Source organism: Fusarium oxysporum, chromosome V (assembly GCF_013085055.1).
Source record: "Fusarium oxysporum Fo47 chromosome V, complete sequence".
NCBI lineage: Eukaryota > Fungi > Ascomycota > Sordariomycetes > Hypocreales > Nectriaceae > Fusarium > Fusarium oxysporum.
Window position 1 is genome coordinate 760,086 of NC_072844.1, and position 12,422 is coordinate 772,507.

Sequence of the window (12,422 nt, forward strand, 5' to 3'; positions counted from 1 at the left end):
GTCTACGGGATAAGTAGCGGTGATTTGAGGTCTGTTACTGTACCCGTGAAAGCCGCTATAGCCGGGTAGAGTAAACATCATTGATTTTTTGTCTTCTTGAGTCACAGTCACATTTCACAGTCGCATCTTAAGCCAAGACTGGTTTAAGGCTGAGGGAGGAAACATCCGGTTGCCCCGCCCCATAAAATAGGTACATACATAGCACGGGAGGACCCTGGGTTCCACTGGCAGAGGAGCCCTTTTAGTGACTGAAGTCTCAAGTAATTGAATGTACCGGATAACGTTGAGTTGGACAGTTCAGTATATTCGTTGAAACGGTCAAGACTGTGGCTCTGAGAAAGCAGTTGAGGCAGTGTTTCTCAACGGTTCACCCAAATGCAAGGGATATACGTTCACCGCCAAGACCACAATTCACAATTACGTGGCGTACAATACAAACTCAACCACAATCATGAACAAAAACTGCGCCTCGGACAAAACACGTGCTATTTTTTTCTTCCTTTTTGATACAGCAAACAACATACCTTGCATGGTCATCTCCGAGCAGCTGGTATTTTATTAATACTTTTGTGGCGTTAGATCTTTGGCTGTGGCGCACTTTCCCCAGATGCCACCTTGGATCTATTGTTCCAGATCGTGAGTTAAGCTTGGACTTGATGAAGAAGGTTCTGAGCGACTGGCACTTCGTGTGTGGATTGGGTTTGGCTAGGAGGTTTGGTGGTTTGTGGTTGGAGACAAGGTTTGGTAAGTGTGAAATCTCCACATGGCATAGCCAGATGGCATGTTGCATCAGGTTTCTTGAATACTGATCACATCACGAACAATTGAGACATTGGTTCATCGCTGAAGCAAAGGAGAGTCTAATTGGTGCATGGGTTTTTGTTCAATGGCCTTTGAACGGCTTGTAGGTTAGCTGCTGCCCAAGGGTGCTTCCGAATGATTTGACTCTCATCCATATCCCAAAGCGTCACCTGAGTGAATACCCTACCTGGCCGCCTGGATACCCTCAAACGCTTCACATTAAATAGATCGATCTTCAAAGCTGAAGCAAAAATATCTTAAGACTGATAACCGAGTCGATCACAATAATCTCCGTCAATAGTCACAAACTAGCGCTTGCTAGTTCGCCATTCAGCTGCAATCTCTCTTGTCGAGGGGAGGCAAAAAAGCCCAGGACCTCTTATCTAAGTGATAAAAAGACTTAGGTAAACTTAATATATCTTATTAGTACTTTAGACCAGTTTATTTTGGCACCCTGATTCAACGTCAGAGGTTTTCTTGCTCCCTGAGGGCCTGTCAACATCGAGAACCCAATAGTTTAATCTCCTATTCCATAGAAAAAAAGTCTTCAGAATTGACGATGGGGTAATTCCGCTCTTTCATCTGCTTTGGCAGTCGTCGCTCGTTATTTTATCGTCAATATGCGTTTCGCGCTTCTATGGTCGCTGCTTGCGGCGGATGCTGCGGCCGCCAGTGTATGTAAACCTCGCCAGTCAAGTGGTTCAAGTAAGTACTTCTGCAATGTCTGGTGGAATTGAGGAACTAATTGTCAACAGTCACGGCTGCGACCGCTGAGATTGAGACTACGACGACAACTTCTGTCGAGTTATCCACCAGCATCGCGACGTCGACAGTGGAAGATGTAACCATCACCGAAGCTGCAACCACTGTCGACACCAGCACCGAAACCACTGCTTCAACGCTCACAGTCGCCGAAACAACAACAAGCGACATCGCCGGTCCCCTCGAAACCTTCATTCTCGCCGCAAAGGTCGAGGGCGCCGTCAGCGAAGAGCTCTCAGGCGCAGACCGCGATGGTTCGCCGGTAGTATGGCCAACACCACGCTTCATCGCCAGCGGTCCATTGATCATCTCCATCGACTCCACGACTAGTTATCTCCAAACAAGTGGCGGATTCTACCTATGTGTTGCATACGGAGATGGTACTACACCCAACGGTGTCAAGCTTTGCAGTGCCGAGTCGCTGAACAATCCTGCATTTGGCGCCCTTACGTGCGAGCAGACGGAGGATCGGAAGATTGCATGTGAAGCTCAAGCTGGACAGTGCATTAGTGATGGTGAGAATAACGTATGCTCTCAGCTTCCGGGGACGTATGATCAGTTCTACTATTACAGGGGACTCTTTAATGGGGTTTATCTCGGTATTGGGTATGCTGTTAATACCGATGAGAGCCAGCATCCTGTTGAGCTCAAGGCCAGACGAAGCAGTGCATGATGCATTCAGTTAGCTACTTAAGCATACATCATCTAGAAGAGATAATGAATAACTGCCATAAATCTGTGCATCATGAGCTGAAGACCCCATGTCGTCACACCTCGAAGCTTCCCAGTCACGGCGTCTTCCCCTCAACGATCCAACGTTCCAGACCCGTTATGTCACTTCAGCCCTAAACCTTCATAGCTAGGACACGAGGTAATGTAGTCCGGGCTGCTGGGTCTCAAGCTTTATGCAGTCAGCTCACTAATGTCGGCACCACCGGATGTTTGCAGCTTGAGTTAGTGAGAGTCAATGGCGTTAACATTGCTGCCTGTTAGCACTTTAAACAGTAATATTAATAGCGCTTACATAACCGAAACAGTAATGCTTGGAAGCGTCCGACTTTGACGTCAATTCAATGGAGTTTGTTTGCTTGCTAAATTCTGACGGTGAGGGGAAGCTTGGTGACAGGCGCTGAGATGCGTGGTTGGGATAAGCTCCAGGAAGATGAACGCTCGCCGATGACTCACAAAGTCAAGCTTGTAATAACTGAAAAGTTGACCGGAGAATGATTTAACTCCTTCGCAAGCTGAACTCGCTGACAAACGGTGCAGGAGGTAGCAACCGACGAAGGAAGAGAACTTGGTGATGACTCGCTGAGAACTACGACATTGGACGGGACTGGAGACGACAGTTTGCGTCTTGACGGCGATAAGAAGGAACCCCGAAGCCAAAGTGATGAGAAAGTTCTCTGGTTTTGAGAGGCATGGGCTCAACTTGCATGTCGGGCACGTTCCGCGACTGCATCCTCATGGACGTGAAAGATCAAGAGAGCAATCTTACACTTCAAAGGGCGCGCATATAGAAAACTCTCGTCGGGGCACTGATCGAAAGACGCATTGGTCTGATAGCACTGAGAACTGCAAAGGAGTTTCACAAAATGGTGACGGAGAGAATATCCTCCCTTACGAGCGCGGTCGATGACACCAGACTATGCCAACAAATGCCATCAGCTTCTATAGTACTTCGACTCTTCGACGACCAACATATACTTACCGGGGCGCCATATAAATTATCGCCAGCCAGCCTTAAACCTCTTATCTCTTCCCTCATCCGAATCAGTACGTCACCTCATCTACATGTCTCTTCCCAGTACCAGCGATGCCCAAACTCTGCATCGTCTAGCGCTTGAAGCCGTATAAGAATCCTGGGGTCTTGAACGAATACCAGCAGGACAGTGCGTGAGGACGACGGATACAGCTTTTGAAGGACGTCGTTGTGTTGATACGATTCGCTGAAGAATCGAATCCCGCGCTGCTCTCCCCTTGCTCTTGAAGACGATATGACAAGTTCCCATAGCAGACATAGTCAGTGGTACTTGGGTCGCTGAGCTCGGCCTGTACGCCAGCGAGGTTGAAAACCTTTCTGATGAGGTTCTTGTAGACACTTGGCGGATTTTACAGACTGGTGGCCGCGTTTCCGCAATGAAATGTCATGAGTACGTGACGACAGCTGGCGACGCTTTCCAGGCATAGCAGCCGTGCGAAACGAATGGGCCCTTCTAAAGGACGAGCAGTTAGAGAAAGCATGAAGCTCAAACCGGTGCACCTACAATTGAGATGAGAGTGATGGCATCCCTCACCAAAGATGGGTGCGTCAAAGTCCCGTTTTGTTGCGGAGAGTGCTTCTCACAGCAGCTCTGCTTCATATGGCTCAACACTAAAACATCACCAACTATAGTAGCTTCACGTTGAACGGATCTGGTGTTCCGAGACACGGACGAATCGTACAAGGGACCACTCATACGCAGCCTACCATAGCGTCTTCAACTATAGTCGTCGCTGCATGTTGTAGAAATGTGTACGCCTATTAGGGCACATTGCAGGTCTCGCGTGTCCCGTTTTGTGTATACAACCGTCGCTACATCTAAAGCATACACATGTTTGTAGTTATTCCGACAATTAGTAACAGAAAGGTTGTCTAGCGGTTGATCTCCAGCGTATGGCCGGGTTTGGTACAGTATCCTGCGTTGGGTTATCAAGAGTGCCACTGCTATCAGCTTCTTTGAAACTCGAATAAGGTATGGTGTATCTTTCAGTTCTCGAACTGGCTGTGGAACCCGTATCCTCGGGCTCCGATAACAGGTCCATTTTCCGCGTGCGTATCGTGAGTACCTCTGAAGGACTAACAAGGAGAGTGAGAGCACTAGAGTACAGATGAGAACAAGATACACGACATTGCCATTCAGATGCGTCTTCCAATTAATGTTGCCCTTGGTAAATACAGAACACATAAGGGAACACCGAGTAGAAGGTATCCCACCCTGCCGTCCCCCTCCACCATGTTCAACAGATGGACCTCACTCGCAACAAGGAGCCCAGAGGCATAGGGCGCTCGACATACTATCCCAAGAATACTCTATCACTAATAAGGAGTCATTTATTAAATTTGAGCGATGTCTGGTTCTATATATATACACCGCAGCAGGCAGTTCGTAAACCCTAGTCGTGATGTATTCGTCGATCCGTCCCTACTTGGGCGCACTGATCCATGACCGATAGAAGTATGCCTTTGCAGTCTGACCAGAACAGTGAATAAAAGAGCAAAAATTCTCCGGGCGTTATACTGCCTATGATGAATGCCTTCATGAGAGGAGATGGAGGGCGGAGTGGCAGAGTGATCCCAAGGACATCTTGAGCGAACATGGCAAAATCTTTTTGACAAATAAATTGCATAGTAACAACAATAAGCCGCGCTTGAAGGGCAAGAATCCACTGAAATGTTTGAGGTAAGTAATCATGGCAGTCCCGAGTGCAAAGCTTAGCTCAAGGTCAAATTGTCTTGATCACTTGCGGCTGCTGAGTTTACCACCAATTTCACAAGATCCATGCCTTCCGCACATGTTCACTTCGCTGAAGCCATTTAGGTGCTAAAGCAGTAGGCGTGAGAAGTAAATGTCTGGCGTGACTTCCTTCAGCATTCCCCGAGGCGGACACCGCAGCCTGGCCCAGTCGGAGGATGTCTTCGGCTGCTTCACCTGGGCTAGTGGAGTTCATGTATCTTGATAGCTCATCAATTCCGCCGTCGGACGTGAAGAGACAATCTGGTGAACGCGTTACCAGAAGCCTTAGCTTCAAGCCTCCACCCTGATGGTTGGAATGAGACGAGGCGATCGAAGCGCGAATCACCAATGTGATTCAATATCCCGGCACATCATCGCCCCTATGAACCAGAAGATACTCTCCAGAACGTAACAAAGCCTTAGTTACAATTCATGTATGGCTAATTGCACTTGCACCTCGGGATAAAGAACTCCGCAGGGACAGAACAATGCCCAACATCAACTCCGCGGACATGAAATGAAGCATGTAAATCGCTGGTGTTGCATCAATTATAATCGCTACATGATAACGCTCTAAAACTTTTACACCTGTTTAACTCCAGCGTCCTCTGCCGTTCTAATAGGAATTTGCCCATCGATGCCAGGCATGAAGGCGCGATACGATGCAGCAAGTGACCACTCCTGCAGGTCTCTAATCGTCGCCTGCAAGATATCAGTTACTAAACATAAGAGAAAAGCTCGAGGGGTCTCACCTCAGCTTCCGCTGTGAACCGTCTCCGTCCCGTCGGACCGTCAACACAGAGTGCTTCCTCTATTGTGCCGCGCCAGTTCACTTGCACCCCTGAAGTACACGCTGCAAGCCATTGTAATTCGCCGTGCTGCATTTCAGGATGTTGGATGACGTAGTCTCGGAAGTACGGCCATGATATACAATCCAGCATGTCAATGTGAGGGACGAAGACTTGAAGTTCAGTTGGTCGGATCCAGTCAGGGAGATCCTAGAGAGTATTAGTTGGTTTCCAGCACCCAAATTCATTTGGTCTCAATAGGTGCAGCACACCATTATCCTGTGTTGCCAGAATTGAGACGAGTGTGTGTACTTACAGCATATGTCTGTGGAGTCGGATTGATCTGCCATCTCATCACAACCCAAACAACCCACACAGCCGCCATGGACGTAAACGAGTAATCCTGCCTCCTCGCACTATAAATGAACTGAACAGCCCATTTACTTATCATCGGCGCAGTTTCATACTCATCCTTATCAAACAGCGCCGCCACACACGGAAACGTCCCCGTGAGATCATCAGGCTTTGCACCCTCTGTAACCAACTGCCTCGCCTTCTTGAGTGTGTCCGCCCAAGCCTTTGTCACAGAGTCAACACCGTGTCCGTCGTTGGCTGTCATCATTGCCCAGTTGTGCTTGGCGTAATAATTTTGTAGCTGGCTTTGCTGGGCGACGGCGGGATAGTGGTTTGCTTTTATACCGCTGGAGAAGGGGAGGTTGCCGAAGTGGTAGGAGAAGTAGCTCTTTGTACGGGAACCCAGGTCGATGTTCATGGCGTCGGCTTCAAAGGTGGTGCCGTCGAGCCATTCTGCTCTGTCGAATAGTGTTTCGATGAATTTGCTCTTTGCTTGGTGATTTACACCGACGAGCCTGGTGGTCAGTTAATATTAAACACATCTCATTGCCCAGGAACTCATTTGCATCTGGTGAAAAGACATTTTCTCTATACCAGAGCATGTTTTCTCTCATATGAAGTGAAGGAAATGAGAATTGGATGAGAACAATGTAAGCAAGACTGCACTTCACTTGAAATACATGGCTGGGGCTGTCTCATGTGAGACGTAAGAATGACATCGCACATCTAACATCCCACGAATAGACTTATAAGAACACACACATACCTCTGAGGCACAACAACAGCCCTAGACTTTGACTCAATGTACGAAACAATAGATTCAACAGATTCACCTATTCTTATCCAAGACATAACCTCAGCAGCTTCAGAATCTGTGCCATTCCTCATGGCCGCGAGTATAGTCTCAAGCTGATTCAGCCTCCCCTTCTGCTCATTCACGGCATTGGTCAATCTATTCAGCGTCTCCCCCGACAACACTTTCGTATCGTAGGTGCAGACATTGCTGCTGAACTGACACCTCGCGCAGGGATGTCTCCCATCGCACTTGGTCTTTGTCTTGCGGCACGGCACACACGCGTGGTTCGTCGCGGACTTGCGGGACGATGAGGCCCGGGATACCCGCGGGCGTGCGGTCTGCTGATGAGGTTGAGGCTGTGGTACCGGGGGTTCGGGCTTAGGGGGAGCTGGGGCGAGATTGGGGAGCCTCTGCATGGCCTTGCCTGGAGGTGTGAATTGGCAAGGGGCTTGGCCTAACGTCGAATGATGACGTCGTTTAGAGATGGTTCTGCAGCCAATGCCATGCAGCGCATTGTTCGTTTTCGGATTTGTTTAAAGGGTTTTTCGGGGGATGAGATGTCGTGGCTGATCCACGTCACGTTAGGCTTTGTTTGATACTGCACCTTGTCCTCACTACGGGACTGATGGGAGGATTGTAATCTGCGGGGTGTCATGTCAGGTGACTACGCGTTTCGTGTTGATGATTTGAAGCATCAGCATGAGAGTGTCACCGAGTATCCAAGTATGTCTGCAGATGAAGTCGTTGGAATAAGATATAAAGCTATTGTAGTAGAAACATAATCTTTGATTCAATTAGACTAAAGCGAAGTGGTTCAGTTAATGGATCGACAACTTGATACGCTGGTCAAAACGGCCCTTGTTTCTACCAACCCATGTCAATTACGGCATTAGAGACTCCCCAATTGGCAATGGGAATCTGCAGTCAAGAAGTAGCTAAACCAAGAAGGGAAATAAAGATAGAATAACCAGGCTGAGAGCACTGCTTGTCAGTATTGATCATCTTATCTACCGGAGCGGACCATATACGCTGATCAGAATCCCTCCGGAGCTGAGAAAGAGTCATATCCTCCGAATAATCCATCACCGACCAGTCCGTAGTGGCAAGTAGTAAGCTTTGCATAAAGATCACCAAACATGGTCTACAAGCTTCAAGTCTTGATACCAGAATTACGTCGTTGTAAGATGCCAAGGGGATACGCCTCACTTGCGGTCTCGAACATTCATACTGTAGCATTGTCAATTGAACGCCGACAAGAACCAGAACGATCAAGAATTACACGCCCCTAGAAAAAGAACAGCTTCGATGCAGCCAGTAACAGCTGTGCTATCCAAGATCTCGGAACAGATCAAGAGATTTCAGCCAGGGCAATACCAAATAGTGACATCATAGAGGGGCATTTTCTCGCAACAGACTCTTAAACCCGGCGGTTTCTGTCCGCAACCAAAAAAACAGGTTACGAATCTTTTACGGGCTCTCATTCACTTTCTGTTTCTTTCCCCCGCGATGACGGTCTCTTCTTTTCTGTTCCTTTACAGGGGGTGGAAATCTCGGAAAGCATGGCTTGCAAGCATAAGTGACGTCGTCTGAGGCAAAGCCCGTCGCTCTTGAATTCGAACCCCACGGCTGCCGAGCAAGGCAGATGCTGCATCTGGTGTGTGACTGGACGCCTTGCCTGAATTTGACATTGTAGATCATTCGTGACACCCCGAGAAAAACAGGAACATGCCGGCAAGGTTCACCTTAAGCTGTTAGCTGTTCAACGGTTCTGCAGGTTTCCGAACGGACCCGTTTCTGTTGGCTTCAATTGCTTTCCCCAGAATTTCCGGTACCGTGCGATTAATTGAGGATACAAGAACGAAACAAATTTTCACGGGCCGAGGACACTTTAAAAAAAGAATTTTTTTTCAGAACCGTGCATCCCAAGAGCCGGCCGGGGAACGGTAGCCCACTGTTTTTACAAGACCGGGCCGAAGCCGGAGCGAGCGGGGGAAAGGCCGGCGCTTTGGCGGGGTTGATAACGATAGAGAGTCATTCACTTCATTTTCAATTCAATTACAGTATTATCACCGTCGAGATAAGATATCGGCGAGACCGACCAATATTTGTGTTACATCTAAAGGCGGTGTCGTTGCACTTCTAGTCAGCAATCTGTTCACCTCGTGGCTTACGAGAGCCGGACAAAGGCTCAGACTAGAAAATAAGAACGAACCTGGAAAAGAGAGAGGGTGTGTATGTGCTGGAAATGATTCAAGACATGGCATCGCACACTGTACATGTCCGAACACGACGGTGACCCATGACTGACTCAAAGGTTTGCTCAGTGGCGGACAACTCACGACAAATGAGTCAAGTCTGACAAGCACAAGAGCCAAAGGAAAAAAACTCTGTCGGTTTCGGTAACTCTCAGCTTTCAGCTTAATTCAATAGCCTCGTGCATGTCTCAGACTCTATTGATAAACTTTATCAATAGACTCGGAGACAAACTCCAACTGGCTGCTGTCTCCAATTCTATACGGAAGTATGCACGGAGTGCTAATAGAAGTAACAAGAATGGTCCGCCCGGATGCAGAAGGATTTCGCGGCTCCGGGAGTTCGGCGACAAGGATCCCTGTAATACTTCTGTCCCCAGATTCCCCTTTACAGACAAGATATCCTCGGCCTGCAATCTTTGCTCCGGGCGCGAAAAGGATAACGTTCTCCAAACTCCCAAGCAAATCTACAGACTTGGCATTGAATCATTCATGATTGTACTTACTTCTCCGCTTTTCACTCACCGTTCCAGCCCTCGGCTCCTGTGGCGCGAAGCTATCGTATCCCCCTCCTAACCTAAACATGTGACGGGCGGCGCGCAAACCCCAGCTTTACCCTCCCCCTCCCCGCCCTTTTCGTGATAGAGAAATCAAGGTATCAAGATGCGGCACATGCGCCGGTATTAAATCATGGGGTTTGGTCAAGCTAGCACTTTCTATTGTCTCAGATGTTATCTTTGTTAGGTGCAGGTGATTCTTTGAGCCTCAGTCCTAGCGACCTGCTATCTCATGCTTTGATCAAAGAAACGAGAAGTACTCTGTTCCTTTTGTTCTGGACAAAGACCTCTGTCCCTCACACCATGTGGAAAATCAGGGTCCAGAGCTGCGGCGCAATCGATAATCGTGTTGCACTTATGGCTCAGCCCGGTGCGTATCGCGCTCATTGTCAGCTGCGCGTTTGCTCATTCCGTTCCGTACGAGGTAGTTCTTGCGGTCTGGTCTCAAGTCAGCAGGCATTTTATACCAAACCTGTTGACTGATTGTTTTAGTACAATCGTAATCTGTACCCTCCGTATCTCACCTCCCATGTGGCATCTTTGGGCGCGGGGAAACACAGATGGGATGGTTTGCATCTGGCAGCTGTGTTGCTTGAATAGGTAGCTCGATTAAGCATGCCCTTGCTTTATCCACACTCCCCCCTTTTAGTCTATCCCCTGTCAACAACAACATCTCCACCAAAGATGCCTGCTTCCCCGCAAATCGCGACGTGGTTTATTTTGTTTGCTGGCCTTGGCCAAGTGGACGGCGCATGTATGTATACCGAGGATAAGGACGAATTAATTATTACACTTTTTAACCAACAAAGCACATCATATTCCTCGCCAAGGATATCCTATTTCATGCGATAGTTATGCCTTGTCACTGAGGCCTGCGAGACCAGGCTTATTCGTCGATAGTCTCACGCAAGGCAGGACTCTCACCGCAGGGCTGGGCTGGGCTGGCTGAAACATACGTGTTAGGCAACGCAGCAATCCATTTTCAACCACAAAATCGATCATCACCATCATCTTTGTGCATGCACAGTGTGTCGCAATTGCAATCCCCCATAAGCATATACTATAACATCACCCTTTCTTTCTCTTCTCTACATGGGGCCAGAACAATCTCTCGGTAAGCGTAATGAACATCGTACCATCGACTCATGGCCGGGCCCGAGCTTTTTTTTTGGGACACGAACGACGATAAGGGGGAGACCCAGCCTCACTTTTCTTCTTCTTTCGGCCGGTTCCCATCATGATATCGATCAGTTCACCGAAGCGGACCCGCGGGATCCACCAAAAGTGCAGAGACAAGTCATCAGCAGAGAAATGTAAAAATCACCTTTTGATTCAAACTACAATCTTGATACCTAAAGTCGAGTCAAGACAAGTTGAGTTCAGTTCCCTGATTTGGTAATATCAGCCAAGCCCGATCGTCCAACATTGCGGCCCTTTTTCTGAACCTGTCTACTTGATATCGTGTCAAATCAGCGTAAATAAGCATGACACTGTAGGATCATTACGGTATTATACGAATTAGTTCGACCGAGAATGACTTTGGACGTTCGAATAGGCACTGATCCTCTCTTACTGGAGGTAGAAAAAAACGAAGAACAAATAAACAGAAAAAAACTCACATCTATCCTGTCCAGTAGTCTTCAAGCCCGTCCATCCATCTTGACTCCAACATGGCGGATTCAACACCCCAACCCGACTTATCCCCTCAAAGTTTGTGTGTATACTGTATCGCGCGCGAGTTAAATCTCAACAACATCGTGAAAATTCCCTCACGATCCCGCAAGGCCGGCTTTCGGCGCGCGTGTCACAGTGAATCGGTGCTCCCGACAGAAGCTTCAATCTAGTCATTTTTACTCAAGTAGTCTACACTTTCAAGATAAGGTGAAAGGGCATTTGGTGGAATGCAGGCTGCTAGGGCATCTCTTATCCAGGCCCTCGCTCATCCCCGCAAAATACGCTGTAGGAATGGATCCAGCCTTCTGGTGCCCCAGGCCTCAAAATGTAAAAAAAGGACCAGAGCCCACGACGAGATTCCGGGCCTTGGCTAGATCCACCCCCAAAGTTGGCTTTCTACTGTGCGCGGGATGCCTTGTTCGGTACCGCAAGAGCCGTCCTGATTGCCACTGTGGATTACCTATGATCCTTTGATACTGTGCCGCTGAGGCTCACTATCTCTCAGTGACGGCACAGTGCGGCTCAGCTTCGTAGCAGGGGGGGTTTGCCACTCCCCCCCTTGAAAAAACAGAGCCCGCCACACTCCCCACCTCCTTTCGCTTCCTAGCTTCACCTGAGGCTCCATCTATTCACTCCCCACTTACAGGTCGGGTACAGCCTCTGCCTGTGTCTATATCCATCAGCCTTCCCCCCGAAATCCCCTTCCCCGGCTTTCTTCTCTGTTTCTCTTGATATTTCATATATCACCATCACGAGATTCATCCTGTCACAGCTATTAGCGTTTTTTGCTTCTTTGTTCACGAGCTGGACCTCATCAAACTATTTTGCTTGACGCAATCAAACCATCTCACACACAAATCTCCCATCCCTTTGAAAGAGTGACACCTGCTTTATTTACCAAGGCGCCATCTCATTCCAGACACAAAACAAAGGAACCACCA

At 48.4% G+C, this 12,422-nt stretch overlaps 2 protein-coding genes across 2 annotated transcripts; one reads left to right on the top strand and one right to left on the bottom strand.

The window, feature by feature from the left end:
* The first annotated feature begins 1,177 nt into the window (after positions 1–1,177).
* Positions 1,178–2,298, top strand: FOBCDRAFT_222525 (uncharacterized protein). Its single transcript, XM_031183357.3, has 2 exons — positions 1,178–1,506; positions 1,557–2,298. The coding sequence occupies exons 1-2, from the start codon at positions 1,422–1,424 to the stop codon at positions 2,234–2,236; spliced, it is 765 nt and encodes a 254-aa protein (XP_031038999.2). The 5' UTR covers positions 1,178–1,421; the 3' UTR covers positions 2,237–2,298.
* Positions 2,299–5,483: 3,185 nt separating this feature from the next.
* FOBCDRAFT_222529 (uncharacterized protein) lies at positions 5,484–7,808 on the bottom strand. The gene is made up of 4 exons (XM_031183359.3): positions 6,969–7,808; positions 6,165–6,717; positions 5,813–6,058; positions 5,484–5,762 (listed from the first exon to the last, which is right to left on the bottom strand). The coding sequence occupies exons 1-4, from the start codon at positions 7,412–7,414 to the stop codon at positions 5,643–5,645; spliced, it is 1,365 nt and encodes a 454-aa protein (XP_031039001.2). The 5' UTR covers positions 7,415–7,808; the 3' UTR covers positions 5,484–5,642.
* Positions 7,809–12,422: the final 4,614 nt, after the last annotated feature.

Coding starts and splice junctions, on each gene's coding strand:
- FOBCDRAFT_222525 (XM_031183357.3), top strand. CDS start 1,422: ATGCGTTTCGCGCTTCTATGGTCGCTGCTTGCGGCGGATGCTGCGGCC. Junction 1,507..1,556: donor TCGCCAGTCAAGTGGTTCAA/GTAAGTACTTCT, acceptor AATTGTCAACAG/TCACGGCTGCGACCGCTGAG.
- FOBCDRAFT_222529 (XM_031183359.3), bottom strand. CDS start 7,414: ATGCAGAGGCTCCCCAATCTCGCCCCAGCTCCCCCTAAGCCCGAACCC. Junction 6,718..6,968: donor GCTGTTGTTGTGCCTCAGAG/GTATGTGTGTGT, acceptor ACTGACCACCAG/GCTCGTCGGTGTAAATCACC. Junction 6,059..6,164: donor CGACTCCACAGACATATGCT/GTAAGTACACAC, acceptor AATACTCTCTAG/GATCTCCCTGACTGGATCCG.